Source organism: Trachurus japonicus, chromosome 13 (assembly GCF_045865225.1).
Source record: "Trachurus japonicus isolate A0001 chromosome 13, Traja_1.0".
Lineage (NCBI taxonomy): Eukaryota > Metazoa > Chordata > Actinopteri > Carangiformes > Carangidae > Trachurus > Trachurus japonicus.
Genome location: NC_140919.1, coordinates 34007466 through 34034240, shown reverse-complemented (window position 1 = coordinate 34034240; position 26775 = coordinate 34007466). Strand labels below are relative to the sequence as shown.

The 26775-nt window shown below is 42.6% G+C and overlaps 3 protein-coding genes across 3 annotated transcripts in view; 2 read left to right on the top strand and 1 right to left on the bottom strand.

Annotated features, from left to right (window-relative positions):
- Positions 1-16847, top strand: part of nxn (nucleoredoxin) — a 61614-nt gene extending 44767 nt beyond the window's left edge. Inside the window, exons 2-8 of the mRNA XM_085796136.1 lie at positions 2184-2301; positions 5144-5277; positions 7962-8062; positions 8199-8305; positions 9196-9375; positions 9884-10008; positions 15805-16847. Of these exons, the coding sequence (XP_085652262.1) occupies positions 2184-2301; positions 5144-5277; positions 7962-8062; positions 8199-8305; positions 9196-9375; positions 9884-10008; positions 15805-15987 (948 nt within the window). The 3' untranslated portion in view covers positions 15988-16847. The remainder of the gene's footprint in view (positions 1-2183; positions 2302-5143; positions 5278-7961; positions 8063-8198; positions 8306-9195; positions 9376-9883; positions 10009-15804) is intronic.
- A 1128-nt stretch (positions 16848-17975) lies between these two features.
- Positions 17976-21036, bottom strand: mrm3a (mitochondrial rRNA methyltransferase 3a). Its single transcript, XM_085796135.1, has 4 exons — positions 20631-21036; positions 19203-19447; positions 18724-18885; positions 17976-18620 (listed from the first exon to the last, which is right to left on the bottom strand). Exons 1-4 carry the CDS (start codon positions 21023-21025, stop codon positions 18037-18039), a joined length of 1386 nt encoding a protein of 461 aa, XP_085652261.1. The 5' UTR covers positions 21026-21036; the 3' UTR covers positions 17976-18036.
- A 2208-nt stretch (positions 21037-23244) lies between these two features.
- On the top strand, positions 23245-26759 carry glod4 (glyoxalase domain containing 4). The gene is made up of 9 exons (XM_085796134.1): positions 23245-23587; positions 23752-23801; positions 23909-24029; positions 24147-24291; positions 25165-25301; positions 25466-25552; positions 25665-25778; positions 25860-25946; positions 26041-26759. Exons 1-9 carry the CDS (start codon positions 23498-23500, stop codon positions 26104-26106), a joined length of 897 nt encoding a protein of 298 aa, XP_085652260.1. The 5' UTR covers positions 23245-23497; the 3' UTR covers positions 26107-26759.
- Positions 26760-26775: the final 16 nt, after the last annotated feature.

Below are 26775 nucleotides of genomic sequence, written 5' to 3'. Positions count from 1 at the left end.
TAGACTAAAGATCCCCGTGGAACGATGACGTTCTCTAACCTGTGGTGTCATGGTGATGGATTCGGCTCAGAGGACGTCAGCGTCGGCTCGGTTAGGTCCAGACTGAAATATCTCAACTATTAGGTGGATTTCCGTGAAATTTCATGATTCCCCAGCAGGATGAATCCCTCTACAGAGTTTTTTATTCATTCTTTTTTTCTTTTTTTTACAATCTATACTGCACACAACACCCTGCGTCCTTGGACTTGAATTCAGACAAGGAACACAGTTTACAGTGCAGGTTATTGAGGCCGTGTCACATTTTCAACCTCCTGTCTGTTTTCACAATCATATTAGCTCATTTATATGCCGCTGCACACCCATGGGCCTTGACATGGAATACATTTCTTGACATTTTAGTGCTAGTGCAGAACCAATCACCCTATCACTCTGTTTTTCTTTTTCTTTTGTGTCCCTCTCACCCTCCTTCGTCTAAATCCGCCTTTCAATCTCACATCATCAGCCTGGGTGACAGCAGGCAGCTGAGAGAAATGGCTACAGAGTTGTTGTCTTTTCTCACACGGATGCAGCGACAGGCATGTCTTGCTTTTGGGAGAAGTCACGGTTAATGGCCCCTAAACCTCCTCAATTTGTGCAGAGAGATTGAGTTTCCAGAGCAGCATGGAGCGTGTGGTGAAGCTGTTGACCGTGGCAGACGCTGAAAGTTTGCTTTTTTGAGGGACTTCCAGACCGACATAGTCTGGAGGCTCCGGGTCGTCTTGTCCGTGGGACAGACCGTCTGACCTCCGCTGTCAGAGAGGGCTTGCGGTTGACCTCCGCGCAAGTTGCACATGTTGTCGTGCGCTCGCAAAAAGCAGCAGGCGCCACATTCTGAGCAGAAACGCACACTGGGGATGTGCAGACGGGAGGAAGAGAGAGGACAGCTTGCAGGAGTCTCTGTGCTCCTGCGGTGAAGTCACTGTTTTTACATAAAGAGCAACAAAAGGTTTTCATCAACCTGGAGCTCAGTGGTAACTAAAACCCCCATACTTCTCTACTGAGTCCTAAGGAAAGCAGCGACGATGACTTCATTTGGCTTAAAACCATTTAGAATAAGTATCGCAGCACCCAGACAGCGCAAATCATTTGATTATACAGGTAGTGAATTGTTTGGCTTTGTGCAGCAGGAAATAAATTTAAAGACAGAGTGAAATATGTGTTTGCTTATAAAAGATGAGCTCACTACTCCTTGTTAACTGCTTTTTGACACTAGTAGCTGCAAGTCATTAAAGGCATTTTGAACCTGAAAACTAGCTTAAATAAAAGACTGACATTCATCTGGTGTTTCTCACTTGGCAGAATTTTCTGAGGGGGTTTCAAGACTCAGAGGGATCCCCTTCTTCTTCTCCTTCTTCTTCTTCTTCCTCTTCCTCTACTTTTTCCAGCTCTTCTTCTGCAGCAACACTAAACCGTGCCGATCGCTGCTCTTTACAAGGCACGGCTGTTTTCTATTCACAGTCTGGGACTCTTCCCTCTGATATGGAAAGTTAGTCTCAGATATGTGAAATGCCTGATCTGCTCTTTGATGTTAAGCACTACACTGGTCGCCGAACTCTATAAATAGCATCGGTTCATGCACACATTTTCTGCCTTTGAAGCGTCTTTTCTGGCTTTAAGAGGCTGCAATAACACCAACTCATCATATAGGAGGCCATTATGACCAAATGTAAGGCCAGTGGGCGCTCGTAAATACCTGTGAAAATATGAATTGTAAATCTCAAAACCTGCGGTAATTCTGAGTGCTCAACACTTGAGAGTGGTTCAGACTGCAGACAGAAATTGTTTCTTTTTCAGCTTTCACTCGTATTCATGACACAGCAAAGATAGCATGAGTTTGCTCCAATTCAGCCTCTTTAAAGTTGGATCAGCCTTGCAGCGGTGTGCTCCTCACCCTCTGCTAATTCACCTCAGGGCTGACTGCACTCTTATTTTTATCCCACCTTCTTGCCTCTGGAGTCAGTTTTAAACGGCAGAGAGAGTGTTTGGCCTACAGCTGCCATTTGTGTTGCACATACCGTGTTGTTTTAGTGGTTTAACAGTCCCAGCTTTCAGTTTCAGCTCTAAAATTGAAATACATACGGATGCGCTATTTGAAGTGTTTCTCCTCAGTAACCTCTCTCCTCTCCATCCTTTTCTTTTTACAGATGAAGCTGTGGAACAAGTACAAGGTAACCAGTATCCCATCTTTGGTGTTTGTGGATGCGGCTACGGGGAAGGTGGTGTGTCGAAATGGCCTCCTAGTGGTCAGAGACGACCCTAAAGGTGAGATCCGCAGACATTCACACTGATTTATCTTCATTCCCTGACCTCAAGCTCTGACCTTAACCCCGACCTTCGTTCAGTCGACCCTAAAAATATCACTATTTAATGAGGTAATAGGAAGTCATTTGTAGGTCAAAAGGACAAAACAATTTTCAAATCAATTCCCTCACATGCGTAACCCTTAATTCTTGGTGGGAAGCATTCCTTGGTTACTCTGGTCTGTGGTTTACATGCAGGTTGCAGTTTTCCACAGCAAGACAGTAATGCAGCATAATTCACTCACTCAGTCTGCTACATCTGCCTCCCTTAAAACAACAGCTGGTATAAACCTGAGGTAAAATGTGCATCTTAACCTTAAACATAAGGAACAACAATGAGTCAGGTTAATTGGTGATAAAGAATAAAGTAAATGAAATAATGTACTTTAATGTGAGTTTTCTATCCATTTGTTTTATGTGAATAGCAGTTGGCAGCACTAATTTTCCATCAGGTGCCATTAGACCAGAGAAAGACATTCTCTTTCTCTGGTTCTCTGGTTGCAACAAGAAGACGTCATTAAAAGAGCATCATTTGAAGCAAAGTAACTAAACCCATGTGTAAAATGTGATGGGACTTTTATGCATTTATGTTTGCCTTATGTAAATTGTTAATCTTCTAATCACTCCACACAGATCACATTTTTCACCTTTTAATGAAACAGACACAGATAAGTTTAGTTTTTCTGTTTTTTCCACGGAAAAGACACTTAAAGTTACAGTGCGGTGATTCATGATGAAATAACAACAGCTGGAGTAAGATTAACTCTGCAATAATCCAAAATGTCTCTCTGCAGCTTGGATGAGTAAGATAAACTTGGGAAATTAAAGTCAACCAAAATAAGTGTCGTAACTAAGGTTACACCTGCATATACACAGACACAACACTCACACTGATTCTCTATAATGATGTTTACCAAACGCCTGCTCCGGGTTCCCTGTGGAGATATCACAGTGCCACATCACTCACCATACGGCCCAAGCATTTTGCAATAATTTTTTTTTCTCCCCTCGTTTGTGTTGATACTGCCATAATTATGGTGCAGCATGAATATTATAGCGTGTCCATGTCTCACTCCCTCATCTGCTAACCCTATAATTTCTGCACTTTGAAGTGGAAACAGAGAATTAACAAGAGTGGGTTCGCATTCCTTCTCTGTAGAGGACGTCCTCTGTGGCTGAGAGGATCTCAATGTTTTAAAATGTTGCTTCTTCACACTCTGTTTGGTCAGCTTTGGTGGGAAAAAAAAGAAGTGCCATTCGTCATGTGAGAAGGCAGAATAGAGGCACTATTGCAGCAAAGCAGAAAAGCAAATGGATTTTGCACGAGGACAGTGACAGATTTCACTGTCTGTCTAATGAAAGCCAGTCCTAGCCTGCAGTATTATCTCCATGAGTCATTAACTGTTCTTCCAAACTAGATGTGGCTAGAGAAGAGATTAATCTCTGGCCTCAGCAGCATGGACGCTGGCACTCGGTTAGACACGCTTTTCTAACGACCTCTCTCTCTCTCTCTCTCTCAAAGTGAAAAAGCAAAGGTATGGGTTTGCTCTATGTCTCAGTTTTTCCTGTATGAGGCAAACTGAGAGAAGCTGCAGACGTTACAAATCAATTCAGCTACAGCAGCTACGGTTTGGAGAGGGAAATGGCAGTAAAAGTTTGCTATATACATCAAAACTGGGAGGGGTGGGTGAACAATTCAGGACCCTCTGCCTTTCACTCTCAATGAAAGGCCCGACTTGAGTGGAGGCAGACTAGCCTGCAGCGCAAAGATGGAGTGCACTTTTACAATCAGTGCAACAATAAAAGGCTACACCAGCGCAGTGCAGATGTGTCACTCTTGCCTAATGAAGCCCTAAACAACCGCGCTCACATAAAGACACCATTAGTAACCCACCATACAAGGTTTTTATTTATGATTACCCCCTTTTTTAATTCAGATGTACCAAATGCATCTCTGCAGAGCTTGACAGTAACAATGAAGACACCTTGAAAAGTGAAAAGAGGGGTGTGAAAGAGAGCGGGAGAGAGGTATTTCTGGCAGCCTTCATTTGCTGGAGAGGCATGGCTTTCAGCCATCATTAATATCGGATTTCACATCAGGTGTGTGCTTGCAAAAGTGAATGTGATTAAAATAAATAAGTAAAGTGAAAAACCTGTGAGAAATGGGTTCATGACAAGTACTCATAATTTCTTGTTATCAACAGCCACGTCGGAGACAGAGTGTTTCTGTTTTTATCTCCAGACTCCAGACTGAAACATCTAGCCTAAATTAATATTAGATGGATTGTCAAGAAATGTTCTCAAACATTAAATCCAAAGATCCAAGCTGATCCTGACTTTTCCTCTGATGCACCATAGATGTTTGAGGTTTTTCAGTTAAATGTCTATAACAGTGAATAGATGATTGGTGTGAAATGAAATAAATCCAGTGTTTGATTTGTGTCCCCGTACCTGCGAAACTTACATTTCCATCACCTTCAGTTGTATTTCCAGCGTTTCAGGCTAATCACTAAAATGCTGCATGATAAACCAAACCAGTGAACTTGGAAATAAATGATAAACGTTAGTGTACACTACACCTTACCTCTGAAACAGTTAGCATTGCCACTGTGGGCATGACTTGCTAACACGCCACATGTTAGCATGCCAACATTAGCCTTCAGCTCAAAGCGTTTGTGTTTCTATAAACAGCTTCACAGAGCTGCTAGCATGGCTGTGGACTCCTGTTCTCTTATCTTTCTTTTGTTGATTTTTTTCCCCTCTTGTCTTCCTTTTCCCCCCTCCACTCTCCTACCCTCTCGCAGGCCTGGAGTTCCCCTGGGGGCCGAAGCCGTTTGCGGAGGTGGTGGCAGGGCCTCTGCTCAGGAACAACAGGCAGACAACAGACAGCAGCTCTCTGGAGGGACACTACGTGGGAGTGTACTTCTCAGCACACTGGGTGAGAGCAGGACGGAGAACGAGGACAAAGACGACCCTGATTTTTTTCTTTTTTTTTTTCATTTTACTTTTCAGGCCTCCTATCTCTGTTTAAACACTGTGACATCGGAGAGAAGAAAGGGCAGCAGGAGCGCAGCAGGAAGAGGCAGAGCAGTTAGTCAAGACAGATAAGAGAGAGGAGCAGGCGGGTGGAGGCGACTCCATTGTGTTTGTGTATTTACATTAGCAGTGGTTATCCCATCGGTTCTTTCACCACCACCTTTTTTTTTTTTTAAAGTTGGCATCGGTCACCACGCCCCGCTGACGTCACCACCATTGTCTCTGTCTCTGTGCTGGATCTACTATCAGCCAGCGAAGGTCGTGACTCATGTAATGCATGAAAGGCTTTATATCATGTGTAGACTGTTCCTGATGAGATGCAACGCTCAGGCTGCCGAGGCCAGTCAGCGCAGCAGCTGCCAGAGCCGCAGCCTCAGAGACCAGCTCTTCAGAATGGTGACGCCTGAAGGCTGGCTCAAACCCCAGACCCATACAAAACTGAAAAGGACAAGTCACAAAAGCCATTACAGCACTTTATTTGCAGTGTTTTCTTTTTTTCTTTTTTACACCACATTCCCCTGGTGTAAATCTACCCACCATTAAAGTAATTTTACAAACATTAAATGCCAGCACCTGGCTTTAGGGTCCAACTACTCACACTATATTTTTTACATGTTTCCCTTAATGTTCTGGGGACCTGAAGTGGCCCATAGCAGGGAAACATGACCTATATTTCCTCTCCCAGGGGGAATATTTCTTTTAGAATAACCCACTACAATAAAACCCTGAAGCTGAAAACCTAATTCACTGACGATCATCGGCAAACAAAAGCCCACATACAGTAAGACATCTTTATGATGCTGCAGCTTTGACACCACACTGTGTAAACTATAATGAGTTCACAACATAATTTACAGTGTTTACTTCTATGAGCAGCCCAAGAAAGAAGTCAATTAATGAGCAGTGAATTGATTGAGGCTTTGTGCTTCACACTCTCACTCCCACCGTCCTTTTGTGTTGGTGTGATGAGTGTGCGTGACTGGATCAATGAAAGTGCTTGACATGGTGTATCCACTGTAATCAGCTTGAATGGTAATGAAAACTTGTCAGTATCCTAGTTAATACATTGGAATTGGTGAGAGGCTTTACTTGAATATGAGATATTTTTCATAAATAACATGAATGATTTACAATGTATTTGAAAAAATAAATGAATCACGACCTAATCAGGCGCCCCACACAGACGAGATTAACAGCTAGCCGCTGAACATTTTGAAGCTGAAGTAGATAATTTCCTTTAAGAGTTGGTAGAGACCAAAAGAGAGCTGAACGTGAGTGTATATTGGACTTATGTTCACAAGTTGTCCAGATACAAGACTCAAAATATCTGCATCATATCTGCTGACTGTGTAAACAGGCAAGTTTACTACCCCTACTTCATAAGGCAAGAATGTTCTGACCTATAAGTGCTTAGTGTTTCTGCTGCTCTGAGGTGGACAGTCATCACATATTAAGGTTGTAGAGCTTCATTACACAAATAAAATCAACATGTTTGGCCAAATGCTTCCATTGATAATCTTCAGCAGTCATTTTATATTTGGTATAGTATAATAGTTGTAATTGTATACAATTTATAAATGACTGCTGGTGCTTCTTGGAGATATTTTGCCCGTGCAAAAATTCAAGAGATAGATATTAGGGTGTTGTATAGCTTTCCTGGTAGAGAATGCGCCCCCATAAACAGAGGCTGTATCCTTGCTGCCGCGGCCTCTGGGTCGATTCCACCCGGCGGCCCTTTGCTGTGTGTCATCCCCACTCTCTCTCTCTCCCCATTTCCTGTTTCTCTCCAACTATCCTGTAAATAAAGCATAAAAACCTGAAACATACTTAAAAACAAAAAAAAAAGATCAATATGATAACCCAAATTGTCGTTTATGTAATTTATTTCATTGAGAACAAAATGTTATCTGTCTCTCTACACTACGTTGCAGCCCTCCAGACCAGAAATATATATATTTACGAAAATTATTTTCATGATATTGATACTACTACTGTAATATCCTAATGGCACAGCAGGCAGAAATATTCCAGCCTCTAATTTTTACTAGACCAGAGTTCTTGAAGGTTAATTTGTAGCTTGTGGGGCAAAAACATATTTCCCAATAACATAACATAAACATTATAAACCCAACCTTATCTGATATAAATAGTCTGTGTTTTGTATTTACAGTATAGAGAGAAAGAGGGTGCACAGCAAAGCAAGCATGACATAGACTGGTCTATTTTCCTTCACGCTGCTACTGCACTCTGATGTCATGTTAAGGGCAGCCATACCAACCACCACCACCACCACCCTCCCCCTCCTCCTCCTCCTGCCTGTACAGCGTGGGCTCTCCTAACACTCTCAGGCTTACAGCAGGATTAGTGTTGTGTGATTGTCTGCTGTATTTGAAAGAAGCTGGGTACAAAACAAGACAGAATTACTAGGTTGTAGAAAGATGTTTGGTGACATAGAGGAAGAGAGTTGGGAATTACCCAAAGTGATGGAAGCTGCTGCAGCAACCTGTCATTTGTAACTGCGTGTGCCCGTATATTCACTTCTTCTCACATTCCTTCTTTTCCTTCTTCTCCTTTTCTCTGCATCAGTGTCCGCCGTGCCGCAGTTTGACGCGGGTCTTGGTGGAATCGTATCGAATCGTTAAAGAGGCGGGCAAGAAGTTTGAGATCGTGTTCGTCAGCGCTGACAGGTGAGAGTCACTGTGCCAGAACATAAACAGCATCATGTTTACTGACACACACACATCTGTCTTAGTCTGTCAAGGAAACACGTGATCATGAGTCCACCAAACAAATATGTTGTGGTGCTCTCTGGCGCTCCTCCAGGTCAGAGGAGTCTTTTAAGCAGTACTTCAGCGAGATGCCATGGTTGGCAGTGCCGTATTCAGATGAGGCTCGGCGATCACGACTCAACAGACTCTATGGAATACAAGGTACTTTTTTTTTTTTTTGCCACATTATAAATCACATATTCCCCTCAATTTGTTGTATTTGTGCAATGACACTAAAGATTATTCTGGTTCTGATATCAAGAGAAGTGAGAGAGACCAAAAAAATGTGTATATTATTTCCACAAGCTTAGTTATGTCATACACTGAAACGCTGGCACAACGGCAGACAGCTCTCTGCACTGGGCAGGAGAACAGCAACGCAGATTGCCCAGCAGCCCTAAGGAATGTGGGCCGGTTATCAAGTTTACTGTCTCGCAGGCTGCAGAAGTGCTTCGCCTCTCTCCCCCCTGTGCTCTCTCTCTCTCGCTCTTTTCCTCCTGACTCCCTCCTCTGTGTGTGTGCGGAGGACTGTGGACGAAGTTAGCGAGAGCTGGCCCTCGGCCCTCTCCTGCAAAGAATGCGAGGAATGCACGGAGGACGAGTCAACACTGCCCCCTTCTCGCATTCGAATCCCTGCAGTTCACGGTGGCCCCCACCTCTTGTCGACTTCAGTCCACATGCGCAGACAGGAACGCTCTGACTCACTCGCTCTGCCTGCTCCTGGATGGTGCCTGTTTCCGATAAGGCTGTTAATAAGGCCAGGGGAGCGTAATCAGAAAAGATGATGAGAGCCAATGTGAAGGGTCAGAAATCCCACCTGAGTTGTGGGCACATCAGAGGTGAAAAGCAGACAGTGGTGTGTCGAGAGATGAGAGTCAGGCGAAAAAAGAAAGACAGAAGCTGGTCACAAAAGGCCAACGCAACAAAGAAAATCTCAGTGGGAGAGGGAGCAGCCTGCGTCATGATGAACGGAAATTACCCAATCCACCTCCCACGCTGTTGCGCATTTTCCCCTTCACACCGTCCTCACCTCTTCTTTTCTCCTACTCTAGGTATTCCCACGCTGATTCTGCTGGACGCAGAGGGTCACATGATCACGCGACAGGGCCGCGTGGAGGTGCTGAACGACCCGGAGTGCCGGCTCTTTCCCTGGCACCCTCGGCCTGTGCTGGAGCTCAGCGAGTCGAACGCCGTGCAGCTCCACGAGGGGCCATGCCTCGTCCTGTTTGTGGGTGAGTACTCGGGCATCCATGATGCTGCAGCTCCTGCGGCTCCACATTGGGGTTCTGCCCGGAGCTGCTTGTGCTTAAATGAAGTGGCATAATGGAGTGTATTGAATGTCAGACTCTGCAGAAATTTCTTCCAGTGTCGAGAGGTCTGAAGGTGTTTCTAGTGTTTGTCTATTTAGCAAATACAGAAAGTGCAAGGACGTGAATTTGTTTGTGAATGTCATGGAGAAATGATTTAGTCAGGAGAGTTTTGAGGGCGTAATACGAGACAATAGCTCAGCAGTGTCAGAAAAGAAAGTAGGTATTGATGGCCCTTAATTTGAGACCCTGGTGTCTCCTGGGGTCAGGCCAGACTGCAAAACAAGATGGAGACCATCTGTACAGTTTCTTTTATCTCTTCACTCATCCGAGCACCAGTCATCCCTCCTTCCTTGCCTCCCACCTTCCTCTCCCAAGTGGCTTCTTTTCATACTTTTAACATATTTCCATGTATCTTCTCTCTTTCATTCAGATGCTGAGGAGGAGGGAGAGTTGGAGCCGGCCAAGGAGCTGATTCAACCTATAGCAGAGAAGCTCATGGCAAAGTACAAAGCCAAGGAGGAGGAAACGCCGCTGCTGTTCTTTGTGGCTGGAGAGGTGAGATAAGCCACTTAAGGCCACTCCACTCCAGACACAGTAAAGTGCCATTTCACACAAATCTGTGGAGCTGAATTTGTTTATGACTTTGAGCCACTCATCTGATCTGCTGTAATTTATATATATTGTACACATTATGTTTTTTAAGGCTAATGCTTACAACAACTTATTGACTCATAGTATTTTTTTTAACATAAAAAGGTCACATGAACCTTGAATTTTTTTTTTTTTTTTACATAAAAAAGTCCAGATACCAGATACTGTTTCCAGAAGGCATATACAGTATGTGATCGCTTTTTAAAGTCAGCTAGAATATTCATAGATTGTAGGTAGGCCGATCTATACATCCAGTAAATACTTTAGCGACACGAAGAAATCATTTAGAGTCATGTTTCTAGTCATTTATTCACTTTCTTTTAGCTCTAGTTTTGGTTTCCTCCATCTCCCTATTTGTGTTTTCTGAAAGTGGTTGTTTGTACTACAAATCCCACAAAGTCATTTGATCAATTTCTAGTGGAAAAATATTGATCATAACCATTTCAAATCTGATTGTGATATTGCACTGAGTGGGACGCTGCAGCTCAAAAGAAGCTTGTCAGTTGTACCTGGTGGACAAACGATAACATGAAAACACTTTTTCAGCAAATAACCTCCACCATTTCTTACTCTTGCTACCCATCAGCCTACATGCGAGACAACAACACCACTGCATCTGTAATGAGCCGTTATCAGCCAATTGGCCCAGACAGTGTTTTCATCACTTAGGCTCTAATCACATCTTCTGAGTCCCTGGTTTGTATCTACACCCAACACCTTGGGCGCTGTCAGAATAACACCATCACAGGCCCCTTCCTCGAGCCTTTTGAACCTGCAAGAGACACTCACAGCTATCCATGACCCACAATTCAACTGTGATCCCCTGTCATGATGGGTATGACCAGAGCGTGCCAGGAGGATTTTCTTTTCTCCGCTCTCCCACGCTGCTTCATCCTTCCATGTCCTGCTTTATCTCTCCTCCCTCATCTCCCCCCCTCCTCCCCCGTGTGGGCTGGACCATGGAGTTTTTATAACTCTTGTTATCTCATGTTGTTCTGTCTTGACCTTTCCAAAACCGATGGAGTTAGCAGCAGCAGCGCACATAATTACAAGATTAGCTACCTCTCCCCAGTTCCCCTGCTCTCTGCCCTGCGGCTCCCCTTCCTTCCTCCCAGTTCTCTTTCTGCCCGGCGGTCTGGGAGGACACGGCTGGTGTCTCGTGTCACACTCCGAAGGGCTGGCTTGGGTTTCGACCATGGGGGCTTGCCTTGCACATGTGCTTAACTGTCTGACCCCTGTGTGTCTGTCCAAGGCCGCTCCGCCCCCGATGTCGGCCTTGAAAATGTAATGGACATACGTACGCAGAGTGAGAACGGCTTAAGTTTTCAGAAAGATGAGAGTTGACATGATACTGTTTTGAGTTCATTGTCAGAGTGCCAGTATTTATTTGACCTAGCACAAAGAAACATTGTTGCGCTGGAGCTTGCAGGGATTCAGAAGCTTCTAGCTGTAGTCTGTGTTTGCTTTGTTTCCCCAGTGGCACACATGCAAAGCCAGATATTTTTTTACATCCATGTAGCACAGGTATAATTTCCTGGCTCAAGCTCAACCGGCTATGAAATCACCAGGTTGCGTTTCCAGATCGGGTTCACGGTCAGATATCACTTCCCGTTTCAGGATCTGGGCCCAGACTCCCGCTCCTTGGCCCGGGTTAGCCCTGGTAGTCGCACGCTCCTTGCCAGGCCAGCTGCTGGGTTTTCTGTGTCCATGAGACAGCAGTATGTTGGCAGTCTCTCAGGGGGAGGCCAGGCTGAGCAGAATGACACAGGATCTTCTTACCATACTGAAAAAACCATACGCCCCAGAGTGGTGCAGCGCTTTTATAAATGCAGCATGAAAGATCTTTTGTTCTTTCATTTCTGCTGTGTAATGGCTATTGCATGCAAAATGAACTCTGGCAGTATTATCCACTCATATAAGAATGTAACTGCTTTTGTGGCAAGAAGAAGCGAGTGTTGACTGTGATTCCTCTCTTCAAAGCTCTGTTTTCCCAGGCTCTGTGTGTGTGTGTGCGAACAGTTGGATTGCCTTGACTTTGTTTTAATGTGGGTTGCATGAACACTTGTGGACCGCCTCTTCTGTCATTGTTCTTTGTATTTGCTAAAAAGTTGACCAACATTGAAATATCTCTGTAATTACTGCATGAATGAATGCCATGAAAAATCGTTCAGATATTTGTGGTTTCCAGGGGAAGAATAAGGATGGCTTTATAGATATTTGAAACTGAAAGGAGTAGTCGGGTGTTCTAATATTAGATTTTTTTTTCTAATATTAGATAATAATGCATAATAATAATTTAATTGCATAATGTGATTTTAATATTTTTGGTTTATTTGAGAAATAATAGGTTGTCGTCATTATTTCATAATGAAATTAGCTTGACCCCATTCACATTTGCAGCTTTAAGTGATGTGTCCTATTGAAATGTTATTAAATGAATGGACATGATATGTAATAGACATTCTTGTGCCCATCAGAATGAACTTTAGTGGTGCTTTAACTTTTCCTCTGGAGCCATAGGTCATTAGTTTGTCCAGCTTTTCATAATAATCAGATGTCTGCAGCAAAGGTAACGATGCATTCAGTCCATAATACCACTTGTTAGCATGGAAACATGATTACAAAAGGTGGCGAATAACCCAAACATTACATCTTGTAAACATCAACAGGCAGCGAGCATGTTGATCTCAGTCCCGTGGCCAGACAACTTTTATGTTGTTTGATTATAAACACATCAGTAGTTCCTTTTTTTTGTCTTATATTTTGTCAAACAGAAAAAAATTATATTGACTCCAGAAATGTTCTTTACTTCTTTAAATCTGCTGACTGGTAACCCCACCTAATTTAATTTACCTAATCTAATGTCGAAAAAGATCTAAAAAATTCACAATGACGACTTGTCCTCAAGGCATCAGAGCCAGCAGGCCAGTTAGATGGATGCAGCCCCGGCTCGGAGGCCGGTGGTGAGTGAGCTCTGTTATCATCGTCAGTTCAGGCCTTATCAGATGGTCATATTCTGTGAAATGCCACAGTGCATCAATAATCAGAACAAGCCTGACACGGCCCAGCAGGTTCCACACGGTAGACACACGCTGAGCCTTATCACAGCTGTGAGTGCAGGCTACACAGCAGAGAGGCCCTTTGTCTTTTTTGTTCTGAGCCGAGCTGTGAAGGGTGGGTGGGGTGATTGTGGGGGGGGTGAGGGGGGTGGCAGGGGCAGGGGCGGCGGCGGTGGCGGCTCTGGAATGGCAGCACCTCCCCGAGAAGCAGTTTACACAAGCGGAGAAGTCACACAAAAGAAGATGCATGACTTCCTACCGAGGTGAAAGCTGACGCAGAGATTACATCTCCTCATATCGGAGAGGCTGGATAGGCCACGGTGACAGATTGTTGAATTTCCCCCCTTTGTGGTTTCTTCACACTGCATGCCCAGATGATCTATAATCTACGCTCTGTATGGCTGCAAGAGAGCATGCGAGGGAAGGGCTTTTTATTTGTAGTAGGAGAATGGAGTAGTATTTCACTCGTAACCATGTTGTCCTCAGTGACAGCTTACATCTGTGAGCATTAAGTGGTCAATGTATGGTGATTTGCAGCATAATAAAACGGGCACCATTCAGAGGAAGTTAGCTGCCTACAATAAAAATACCACGCTGCAACTCATCTGTTCCATCTGTTAGCAGTTTTGCAAAGTAGAGGTCACAGACTTCATCTTGGCATACTTATCCTTTTTAGGTAGTGGCACAGCCAAGCTATTCAATGAAAAGTCTTAAGAGCTGAGTGTGTGTGGTTTGATCCATTTAACGAGAATAGCTGCGGATTCTCTGATAATATTGAAGATGCAACAAAAAAAAGGCCTGAAAGGAGGAAATGCTGGAACATTTTATGTAGCTGGAACTCCATCTATCTTTGACTTTGTTTTGACAAAACTCACACTAGCACATAAATCAGTAACCGACTGTGTTAACACCAAGAGTCACCGCCTCTGTGAGAGGTCCAGCTCTTTGTTGCAGTGCCACCCTCTGGCCCCGTCCCGTTACTTCTGCCTTTTTCAACATAATCTTTTCCATATGAAACTGATCTTAAATCTCCCTCTGAGTCTCCCTCTGAGCCAGCAAACTAAGCTGAGGGGAAATAAGGCCATGCTGTCAAGAAGAAGACAGAATGTCTCCAGTGGTAGTAGCTGTACGCATTTAATGCGTGAACTGTGTGATCTTAATAAACATAGCACATGAAATCCATTTGACCTGTGGAAAAAAAAGGTGACAAGAATAATGGATATCCGTGGAGCAGAGCAGCTCCTGGCTGGAAGAAGAGCTGAGTTATGAAACGGTGTGATTTCTTATTCACTCTCAATAATTAATGGCTCTCTCAAGCTTGTTTGGAAGTTGCTGCCGGTCTGCTAGTCATTCATATCTGTTGCATACAGCTAGAGGGGCTGTAATCCTGACTTGTCAGAGGCTGAGAGGTGACAGCCAGCCTCAGGCAGAACATGGGTGAAGGAGTTTAACAAAAAAAATGTGCCGAAATGAAACTTGAATTCTCAGTAAACCCAGCAGCAATCTGTTTTTCTATCATGTCTATGCACTGCTGTCTCTCTCTCTCTCTCGCTTCTGCCCACGTGTGCTATATGCTCCATGATGAGACTTTTATCTGACGTGAGTGAGCTTTTGAAAACGGGAGGTATGTTGTCGGACCCCCACCCGACTCCTTCCTGTCTTTTCCACACAGCAGGATGTGTGACTAAGCTCCGACCCTCTGGTCTCTTCAGGCAGGCTGCCTGCAGAAGCATGGTAGAGGAGAGTGCATAGTTATTATTCTCTTTCAAGAAGTGTGCATTAATGATGCTTGTGCCAGGCATTCATGAATGTTATTAGGTAAATCGGAGCGTGAGATAGTTCAAGTTGAGTGTGCTGTGCTAATTTTCTTTCCTGATGAGCAGGTCTGAGCTGATGAGCCCCAGAAAAATGTGTAATCTAGGTTGCTCTCTTTTCTGTGAGAACATTATCCCGTGTTTGTTGACAGTGTGGTATGTTTAAACCAGTGGTTGTTAGTGGTTTTCAACCCCTTTAAACAAAGTTGTCAACAGGTTGTGACCAATGCAACCGAATGAGTGTCAAGCGCCATATCAAGAGTGGTCCAGTCAATGTCTGAAAAATTGAATTAGAAATTATATATAACAAAGAATACTTATTTCTTCTTATCAAATCAAATCAAATCAACTTTATTTATATGGCACTTTTCATACATTGTAACACAAAGTGCCTCACAGAGGATAAAAACAAAACAAAACAAAACAATACAAAACACCGTGAAAACCCCAAACCTCCCACCCCCACAAATATACACACAGATACACAATTACATACACACTCACGCACATACATAGACATACTTATACATATTTATATATACAGTAATTAAGAAATGTATGAATCTTTTGATGAGTTTTACGCTCACAGTGCATCAACATACTTCAACACTTAGATTATAATAAAGGTTATATTTTCAGAGTCATCATATCAGCATTTTTGATTTGCTTAGTTTGTTTGGATGCAGACTTACCAAAGCCAGAGCTGGCAGATAAAAATGCCCTGTCAGCATTTTGACTTTTCATTGAGCGTGAAGAATGTACAACATGCAACATGATGTAATATCACACTAGTAACAACTTCTCTCTCTCTCTCTCTCTGACGGCAGGACGACATGAGCGACTCTCTGCGGGACTACACTAACCTCCCAGAAGCAGCTCCTCTGCTCACTATCCTGGACATGTCGGCCCGCGCCAAGTACGTCCGCGACGTCGAAGAGATCACGCCGGCCGTGGTGGATCAGTTTGTCGGCGACTTCCTGGCTGAAAAGCTCAAACCGGAGCCCATCTAAAGAGGACGTCCAAATATAAATCGGATATACTATATTGGGACTCACTCCATCATCGGCCCCCTGACCTGTTGCTACACCCCTCACCCTTCCCAGTCCTCCCCACTATCTCTCTCACCTCTCCTCCTGACCTTGTCAGACTGTAAGAGAGATGTCTCACTTTTTACTGACATTTTAACATTTTTTTAGACATGTTCCTCTTTTCATGGAGTCCTCTCTTTCTCCTGTGGTGCCTTGCATTGACTATAGTCCCTACAGTAATATATATGGAGATTCTGTTGGTTTTTTGGCCTCAAGAAAAGTATTTGTATTTTTTTTTTTCACACAATAGCATTTCTGAATTCTAGAGAAAACCAGAGAATTACCCAGTGGACCTACGTATTAAGCTGATTCTTTGCTTTCTTTGCGTCTTGTCTGCAAGATCCTTGTTACTTATGGTTTATGAAAGATGTCGAGAGAGAACAAAATGCATTTTTACAGTTGTAATTCACATGTATACTTAGTGCAAATGTGGTAAACCTCAGTTGGATGTAGCCGTAAGCAAAAACAGTATGACAGGTGCACATACGGTAAAGATCACATTATACTTGCTTGTAACAGAACAATGACTGATGTTTTAAAAGCCCTGTGTCTTGTGGTGTGTGTGTTACGATGTGAGTGAAAGTCATCTCTAGCCAGTCGTTATGGTGGTTCTCATCTCATAGTCATTATGAGGGCTTTCTGTGAAGGTCCTCTGATGAAAAGGCAGAGTTATTCCTGAAGGCACAAATATGGCATTTGAAATGTGTTGAATGTATAAATCCCTATATTCTGTTACTGAGTCGTGACTCCTCACCCATTAAAAATTCACTGGCAAGCACAAAGTTCTGTTCCTGTTAAGTTCTGCCAAAAAAAGTTAAAGCTCTTGCAGATGAGAAATACACCCAGTGAAAATATTTCAATAATGCTCATGGTCTCAAAGAAGTTTACTGCAAATGTTGCTTTACTGTCTGAGACCGTATGCAGATGGATTTTATTCCTCCACGTTACTTGCTTGCATTGGCCTTGTTGCTGATAAGCCTGACACTGTGAGTCTTGTCCTTTCCCGAGTAAATCTAATAAGTGCACACATCTATTTAAGGCTCTTAGAAACTGGGTAAAGGATGTGCTTACATGCTTTTCCTTTTCTTTAAAGTAAGGCTAGTGTCTCATTGGAGAGCCGTGGGAAAGGGGATTTAAAACTTTCTCCAGCTAAAAATGTACATCTAAAGGTAGTTTGACTGTTTAATACACATGTTCTTTGACCACATGCAGCCCAACACTTCTACATGCACCTTTTTACATTCATCTGATTATACACTACTGGATCACTGTCAATGTGGCGTAAGTCTAAACTTAATGTCAGATTAACATAAAATCTGCAGCAGAACAAGGTAACACATGCACAGAGAGAGAAAAATGTCTTATGGCATCCTCTGAAATGACTGCATAAATTATTTGTATATCATCTTCTATATCAGTTGAACATGTGCTGTCAAACACATTTTTTTTCTTTTTTTTCCCCCTACATCACAGCAGCTTCGAAAAACTAGAACAACTGCCTCCTGATTGTGTCAAGACTAGTTTCAGGTTTCATCCCTGTTAATCCTGAACCATAAAATATGAACCATTTGTAGTTACAATGTGAGTTCTTGAGTAATGACTAGTAAGTGTTCTGTGAGGTCATCATGACCGTGTGTGGGCATCTGTGCCAAATTTGAAGGGATTTATTTGAGGTGTTCTACTACAGATTTTTGTGTTCACAAGGCCAAAATCATCTTTTGTGAGGTCACAGTGACACTGATTCCAAAAAGATCCACCAAAAGGTTTGTCCTAATAAGACTAATGAGAATGTGAAATAGCAAATTGATAATGAAAATAACTCAGCTGGAGGCATTCAACACACACATATGAAAAACGCACACAACAACTTTGCTTGACATGAATTTAAAAGAAAAAACCATTTGCGAGACAATTTCATGTTTTATTGCCAGGGAACAGGGGTGCATGTCACACTGTGCTTTACAGGGAACGTCATGAAAGCTGCCCCTCAGCTTTGGATTTCCATTTCCTTCCAGATGTTTGCATTAATTTCAGCAGCTGCTTCCTGCCCTCAAACAAAAGGATACTTGCTGCCATGGCTGAATTCAAGCTGTCCACATCAGGGACAACAGGGATGAAGAGCCTGTGACCGGCGGTTTTCTCAGCCAGCTGGACCGACTCTAGACTGAGGCCATGTGTCTCACCACCTATAACAAGAGCAGTGGGACTCTGAGCCCAGCTCTCGTGGTACGGCTTGCTGCCAACTCTGGGAAGTGAAAGTCCTTCATCCTCAGAGTCAGAGTCATACTCCTCGTGGCGCACGTCACTGCGACTGCGCCTCGTGCTGACCCAGCCATAGTCTCCTGCTTTAGAAGGTTTGTGAGACACATTCGTTTGCAAATCCTCCGTTTCTCTGCTTCCGTCGGGGCCACAGCTGCTGTCAGCCACGTGGACGGTCACGGCTTTAGGGAGATGGTTTTCCATTTTATCCCAGTCCACGCTGGGGTAGATGGGAAGACGGAAATGGGCGCCCATCGCTGCTCGCAGAACCTTCGGCTCCCAAGCATCAACGCAGCCTGTTGGATGAAAAATAAAGAAATTACTAAAATCACTAGCAAGAAAGAAAAAAAAAAGCCATTTCCTAGGGGTTGGAAGCACCAAAAGCATGATCTAACCCACCCTTGGTGAGCAGGACGTTATGGCATCCAGCAGCAGCAGCACATCGCAGCATAGTCCCAAGGTTGCCTGGGTCTCGGATGTTGTCACATATCAGCGACAACGGCACTGAATGACCTGCATTTGCAAAGTTTAACCGCGATGGGTCTGGCCGGGAAAATATGGCTGCAGAGGGAGAGATGAAAGTGAGCAACAAGGCAGTAGTTGAGTTGAGTGTCTTTATTGTCATTAATGAAATTGTCTTTGGGCCCACGGCTTAAAAACATACATACAGTATAGTAATAAATAGAATAGAAAAGAATAGAAATACAATTTAATAAGAGAAAAAAAAAGAAAAGAAAAAATTGAGATGCAACAGAGATGTTGGCACAGGTATGTAGGGTGGCTGGGGATGAGGGAGTAAAGTGCATTAGTGCGAGTCTGAGTGTGTCTGCAGGTATCTGTCTTCAGTAATGAATCAAAACAAACGATGCGGCTCTTACCCATCACCCCCTGGGGGGCTACGAGGTCAGACCAGATCTTGATCTCCTCGAACTTGACTTTGACTAGCGTGGCCCTTCTCAGCCGGTCCAGGGGAAGCTCTCGGAGCCGATCCACTGTGCTGAAGAACACGATCTGCGGGTTGGCACCAGCATCCAGGGCATCGCAGATCAAACGCCTGCCCTCCAGGAGGATTTTGCCCTGGTGCTCGCGAAACGTCCGAGAACGAGCAACACTCACTAACCTCCTGCAACACAGAGAAGGGTTAAAAGAGAGAGAGGTAGGACTGTGAACATGACCTATTATCATAATTATAATTATTTGGAAGCTGTTTTTCCCTACACAAACCACTAATGAAGACAGCTCAAAACCTCTTCTTACTACCAGATAGTAATCAGACCATTTGCATAAGAGAGCACAGTTTTAGCAACATAGTATTATACATACATGTTATATTAATGTGTTTTCATGCTGTAGCAGCAATTTACAACCTTACATACTGCTGAGTATTAAACAGTTGATCATATTTTAATGGCTGAGGAGGATATGTACTGTACCAAGATACATGCCCAGAGGCCCAGAGGCCTCAAACCCCCTACAAATTTTATCTGTATGATTTAATCAAGCACTCATTTGTTATAAATCTGACAAATTGTGGTCTTTTGGAAAGACTGAATCTGATTTTCAAACCTCAAGTGTTTAAGTTTATATTGAGGTCTTCTGTTGTTGAGTTGTGTTTTATCAAATTGCTGCTTTAATCTTTTCCGTGTTGACACCTATCATGGGTGAGGTTTCATTTTCAAAACATCTGGCAGTTCTCTAATTGATTGAGTAGTTTTCACATTCAAATCAATTTGTCCTCTGACAAACAGTGAATTTAACACAACAATGATGAGGTTTAGACAATATTCATATTTGAGAAGCTTTGAGAAAATTGTTTCCATTTAATTTTCTCTCAGATTTCTACACTGATTCACTGATCAACCGGGTACTGCAGCTTCAGAGCTCCTTGGGGTGTGTGTGCAGTGGTGTTTCATTAGGAGCCCAATGTTGTTGCCTTTCTAAACAGCTTTGTAACTAGACCATTGCTAGATCTGGATGAAACTTCCCTGTGAGCTGTGATGATCACAGTGGGCTCATGCAGGGCCGTTGTATAGGGGAGAAAGGTGATGATAATTCTAGGGGCCCAGCGCCCAGTAGGGCCCACAAAAAACCCCAGTAGTCTAATCTTTGTATGACTGAATTATTCTGCATAAGACCCCTACTGATGCTCATAGTAATGCTGCATTAGCATCAAAACAAAGTAGGCTAAATAAGAATGTAGTCTATGAAAAAAAGTGGAAAAGTCAGGGGGCAGGGGCCCACTTTAGTATACTTTAAGGGGGCCCAGGATTCCTAGCAACGGCCCTGGCTCATGCAGTGACACTTACGCCAGTCTCTTGTCTCCAGGAGTCGCCCTCTCAAAGCGCAGTCCGTCCACTTGATCCCGACTAACAGAGGGGGGAGCATAGTGTTTTCCAGGTGGCTGCACATTAGTCCTCGTCTTGACAGAGCCTCTGTCTTCATCCTGCCGTGCTGCAGATGATGATGATGTTGTGACTGCTGCTGCCTCCTTCTTCCTCTCCTTGACATGCTGTCCTGCTGTCTCAGACTGAGCTCCCCTCCTCTCCGCCGCCGGCTCGTCGTCCAGCAGCACCCGGACAGGTTTCCTCCTCAGGCCTCGCACGTACCGTTTTGATGCCACGACCACGTCGTTTTCCCTCGTTAGAAAAGCACGTTGTTCTCTACAGAGGAGACTTATCACGCTCCTCACATAGGCTGCCATTGCTATCGCACTGCGCTGAAGTACGTTTCAAGGTCACCAGTGAAGGGGAGAGGGAGATTCTGTTTTCATCACAATTTATTACTGTGAGAGGTCGTCATACACTTTAGGTAGTTGTTTGAAACCCGGTTTCAAACTGTTGTTTTTTTTTAAGTTGTTTTTTTTTTACTATAATTTCGCCCTAACAATATAACTAACAACAACAATAACTGGACCATATCTAGATTTTAAAAAGCAAAGACCTGTTAATTATGGATTAGATTATCTAAGACCAGCTAAAATTCCCTTTGAAACATCATGGTTTCATAATGTGAAACGTTTAGTCTATGTGTCAAATCAAACGCATAAAAAACAAACTATTAGGGAAAAGTTTATCCATGTGTCGAATCAGAAACTGACTTCAGCGTTGTCTCTTTCTTTTTCTTCTGTGGCATTTTACAGCAGCCGGCATCCATGAAGTTGCATTACTGCCACCTTCAGGTTGTATCTCAATCCTACAGTCCAGACTGTAAAAAGAACCAGACATGAGAAGACCACCTTCCTTCCCTGTCTACTTTCTCCATTCTCCAATATGCCCCTATATACATTTTCTTCCACGCCCCCTGTTCTCTGCAGACGCCTCATCATTATCTGCTCTTCCTGTACAAACTTCCTGCATGATATGAATAGCTCTGCAGTTTCCCTTTCCTGACAATAATCACACTATGCTTTCCTATAATGTTCATTGTGCTATTTAAATTACTGTGTCCTATTCTCAACCTGGTTTTTATTTATCTATTTATTTAACAGGCACAATGCTCAATATATTGCGCCAGATTTAACTATGAGCTCATTTTCATCTGCTGTCCCGTGGGCACAGACAACAATAGTAGACAACATGAGAGCAAGGCGGGCATTAGTAAAAATTTCTAAAAACAATAACATCTGTACATGGTATCATAGAATCCAATGTTTGAGATTCCGTAATGAAATGAGTAGCCTACACAGATACAGACAATTTCATACTCATACATGCACTAATTTGCTCTTTTCTTTTATTTCCCCTGTTTTGTGATGACTTTACTTTGTTTCATATTGAATATAAATGCCATCCTTTTGTTTCCATATCCCACCTTTGCTGCCACAGGTGATTTACTTCTGATTTTGATGATTTCATCTTTAATTCAACTGGTCCTTTCTTCACTGCTTCTTTTGTCTGGCCTCATTACCTGACATTCCTAATACAATATTGCACCCTTTCCTCCCAGCTCTTTTAAATATTACCAGTGCCAAATACTAATGCCTGGTGGCTTTTTGCCATAGGCTACCTGTTCTGACACTCACTAATGCCGCCAAGAGTCACTAAATAGAGGCCTATTTTCTGCGTTTAGCCCACTCTAATGCCATTAGCCTATCGATTGTTGTTTGCCTTCCTTTCCTAAACCCAATTTGATATGGGGACATCATATTTTTACTTTCCAATAAGTAAACCAGCCTCTCATTTATTCATCCTCTCCAATAATTTGCAGATATGGGACGTCAAGGTAATTGGTCTATTGCACAGCTCTTTCCCAGGTTTCTGAATAGGGATAATATTGCATTTTCACTTTATCCCACACTTTATAAAATGTCAATAATTTTCAAAGACTTCTTTAGTTTTTAAGTAGCTATGCAATTTAGCGAGCCCATATTTCATCTTTCCCAGGAGCAGTTTGTCCTATCAAGTGCCTTCCTCAGCTCATCTGGTGAAAGGGGCATCTCCCACCCTATCAAAATGAGTTTTCCTACTCAGTAGGCTACTTCTCTGTTTTATTCTTCTGTTCTTTCTCTGCCTTTCTCACCTTCTTCTGATAAATTATTTGAGCTATGCACTTGTGACAGTCTACCATGGATGTATTAATATCTTTGATTATATGCAGTCTACTATCTCCACCAGTGCTGCCCTGCTGAGCTTGCTTTTTCCTTCTTCTCCTGTTTATGTGAACCATAACACAACCTGGCCAATTACCGCCATCTGTTGTAGAGTGATACTACATTACATCTAAAATGAATGTCGTCCATAATGTCGAGAATGTAGGCTACTGCCCAAAAGAGGAACAAAACCGAGGTCTAAACGTCTCTGGTCTAATGTGGGCAATTCCTTTTCCTAAGTTTCCTCTTCTTTCAAGCTGCTTTCAGATTTGCTGTAGCCTCGCGAGAGAATGCGATACAATACATTGGGTGATACCATTAATGTCAATTATAGGGGTGGAGAACTTCGTTTTATTACTTTTTGCTTGAAGTCAATGTAATTGTCCTCAATTATATTTAATAATATTTCATTTTAAAGTGTGACATAATGTCTATTGGCTGTTGTAAATTGCTTCTGATTGTCGACTGACACTTATTTTACAAACCAATCGATGTCAGAATAACCGACCATCAAGGAAGCTTAATCGCTCGCTGCACGCACAGTTCGATCTGCAACACAGACATCACTACCTGACACTGTGAAACATGGCTTTGAGACGAGCGCTGCATTTTGTTTTCAAAGTTGGTGACAGGACCAAAACAGCTACTTTTTACCGAGATGTGTTGGGCATGAAGGTACTTTCTCTGTGCTTATTTTAATCACGAGCCGCTGGTGATTAATACCCAGCCAGTGTGTTGCACAACAATGTTTCTGCTAAATCCTCTTCTCTCACATGACTGAGACTGTTCTTAAAAATCAGCTTTAAATGTCTTTTTTTAATATGTCCTAATCTGTTTAGATTTTACGCCATGAGGAGTTTGAAGAAGGGTGCAAAGCTACTTGCAATGGGTAGATATAACGCATGAGAAACTGAACTTTGTACTGACAGCTGTGGAGGCTAATACATAGAACTATATGTTAATACTGACAACTGCACACATCCTGTATCCATGCAGGCCCTATGACGGAAAATGGAGCAAGACAATGGTTGGCTTTGGTCCAGAGGATGACCATTTTGTTGCTGAACTGACATACAATTATGGTGTTGGAGAATATCAGCTTGGCAATGACTTCTTGGTGGGTGAGGGGTCATTTAGACATTGCATGGAAGTTAACAATGTATGTTACAGAAATCTTGAAATATATATGTATCGTATATAAAAAAATATATATATTGTCATCCACTGGCTTTAGGGCCTTACTCTGCAGTCAAGCCAAGCTGTCAGCAATGCTAAACGTCTAGGATGGCCTCTCACGGAGGTAGGAGAGGGTCTGTATAAGACCCAGGCTCCAGGAGGGTATCACTTCTACCTGGTGGACAAGGAGCAGCCTCCTAATGGTGAGTGACACAGGCCTTGTCCATCTGTTATTATGTCTGCATGAAAGGCAGAGTGTTATTGTTTGGCCTTTGCTCAACAGAGTCAAATTTTGACAATTATTAGTTGTTATAATTCAATCACATTTATCTAGTTAAAAATACCAATAATATGACTTCACAAATAAGAGTTGATTAGCTGGATGAATGTAATTACTATTAGCATGTTTTTTATACAAACACATTGGAATTAATATAATTTTCAGCTAATAATTATTATTGGACAGTTTAATCAAAACTGTGTAACAAGTGTTTAGTCTTTCTGTTTCTTACAACTTCATATTAAGGTCACACTTTTTGAAGATAGGGGCTAGGTCCTGAATGGCACTTACAAATAGATGATTGACAACAACAGTAATAATTATCTGAATAACTTAAATTACGGGGCGGTGCGTGGCGCAGTGGTTAAAGCGGCCGCCCCATGTAGAGGTTCGAATCCCGCGTCCCCGACCTTTCCTGCATGTCATTCCCCCTCTCTCTGCCTCCCCCTTTCCTGTCTATCTCACTATGTGCTATCAAATAAAGGCAAAAAGCCACAAAAAAAAAGAAAGAAAAACTTAAATTACAGAGCACCTTTAATAATACAGTTATAAATTGATTTACAATACAAGGAATACAAGTTGTTCTGTTAATATCAAAAATATGAATTTCAATCATGATAAATGTTGTGAAGAGCCATATTGTGCATGCAGAAAAGGAAACACAGAAAACTCTGCACAATGTTAACCTCTTGACATTGTGCAGATTTTGTCAATCCAGTCACTGTGGATGCATTCACTAGTGCCCTTACCTCTGTTATTATCACAAGGTGAGTAACCTTTCGTAATTTGTCCGCAGACCCTGTGCAGAGGGTTTGTCTTGGAGTATCAGACCTCCAGAAATCCATAAACTTCTGGGCCACACTTTTGGGAATGAAGGTGATGGAGAAGAATGAGGAAAAGAAAACAGTTCTGATGGGATTCACAGACACACAAGTGAGCCAAGTTTCAGAGGAAGTGTCAGTGCCCGATTTCCCTTCAGAATTTAAATAAAATAAAATAGTTATACTATTGTATAGTATATTAATGATTGTATTTTGAACTTCAGATTTTGTGTTTATGGTTAAAGAATGCTTTTCACAACACATTTTAATATGCAGTGTAAACTGGAGCTTCATGATATTGGTGGGACAGTCGATCATGGAACTGCGTTTGGGAGGATAGCATTTTCATGCCCACGGGAGCAGGTAAAAACATTAGCTACATCATGGATAAACCCTAGTGTTTGTTGATACTGGAGAGACATCATCGTTATTAATTATCATCATAAATGTAATGCTCATTATTTATATTCCTCAGCTGCCAGACCTCGAAGCCTTGATGAAGAAAGAAAAGCAGAAAATTCTCACTCCATTAGTCAGCCTAGACACTCCTGGAAAAGCCACAGTTGAAGTGGTTATTTTGGCTGACCCAGTAAGTGTATTACATAAAAAATGTTATTATTATATGAAGGGAGTCTCAGTTAACATGTTGTCTACACGATGTTTGTTTTAGGACGGCCATGAGATATGCTTTGTTGGAGATGAGGCATTTAGGCAGCTGTCCATGGTGGATCCCACAGGGAATGACTTACTCGATAAGGTTGGTGTTGCCTCAACATTTCACTTTCTACATTTACCACACAGCATGCGTTTCATGTTCACTCTGCTTGTGTTCATTGTGCTTTTAAACCCAGGCTATGGCTGAAGATAAAAGTGACGAGTGGTTTGCCAAGCACAACAGACAGAAAGCTGCTGCGTGAGATGAAGGACTCCATCCTTTCTTCACCATCCATATGACGACGAGATGCTGCACAAGGCACTTGTAGAGGTGTAATTTAATCCAAGTATCCATAGACCGGCAGTGTGAGATTTCATGCCATTACTGTAGCTGCTGTGGCACTGACAACGCTTGATCAATTTGATGGGCTTTTTCTTTTTTCAATAAATATTATTCCTTTACATTCCCAATAAAGGAAAGAGGTGTGCTAAAATATTTAATTAAATTCTCGCTCTTCTTTCTTTTTTTTAAAGAAGGGTATCACTATGGCCATGGGCAAAATTCTCTTGTTAGGTGTTTGTTGCCTCTGCACCAACCAATCTCGTGCATTGTGGCCACCACCACTCCTAATTCCTGGAGCAATTCTATCTGAACATAAGGTTTTCAATCACTAGTTGTGGTAATTTGCTTAAAGATTATTTGGGGAAATGTGCCATACAAGCGCAGGGCCAGATCATGATAGGGTATTGTACTTAGGCTAAATAGTGCAAATCCCACATACTTGCTTTCAATCAAATGACCAAACACAAATGAGGTGTAACTTGAGCCAGGGCAGTTTGATTATCTACCAAACTTTACCATCATATTGTGAGACACGTTTATCCTTGTAAAGTTACACAATGTTGATTGCCTGCTCAAAAATAATAATAAA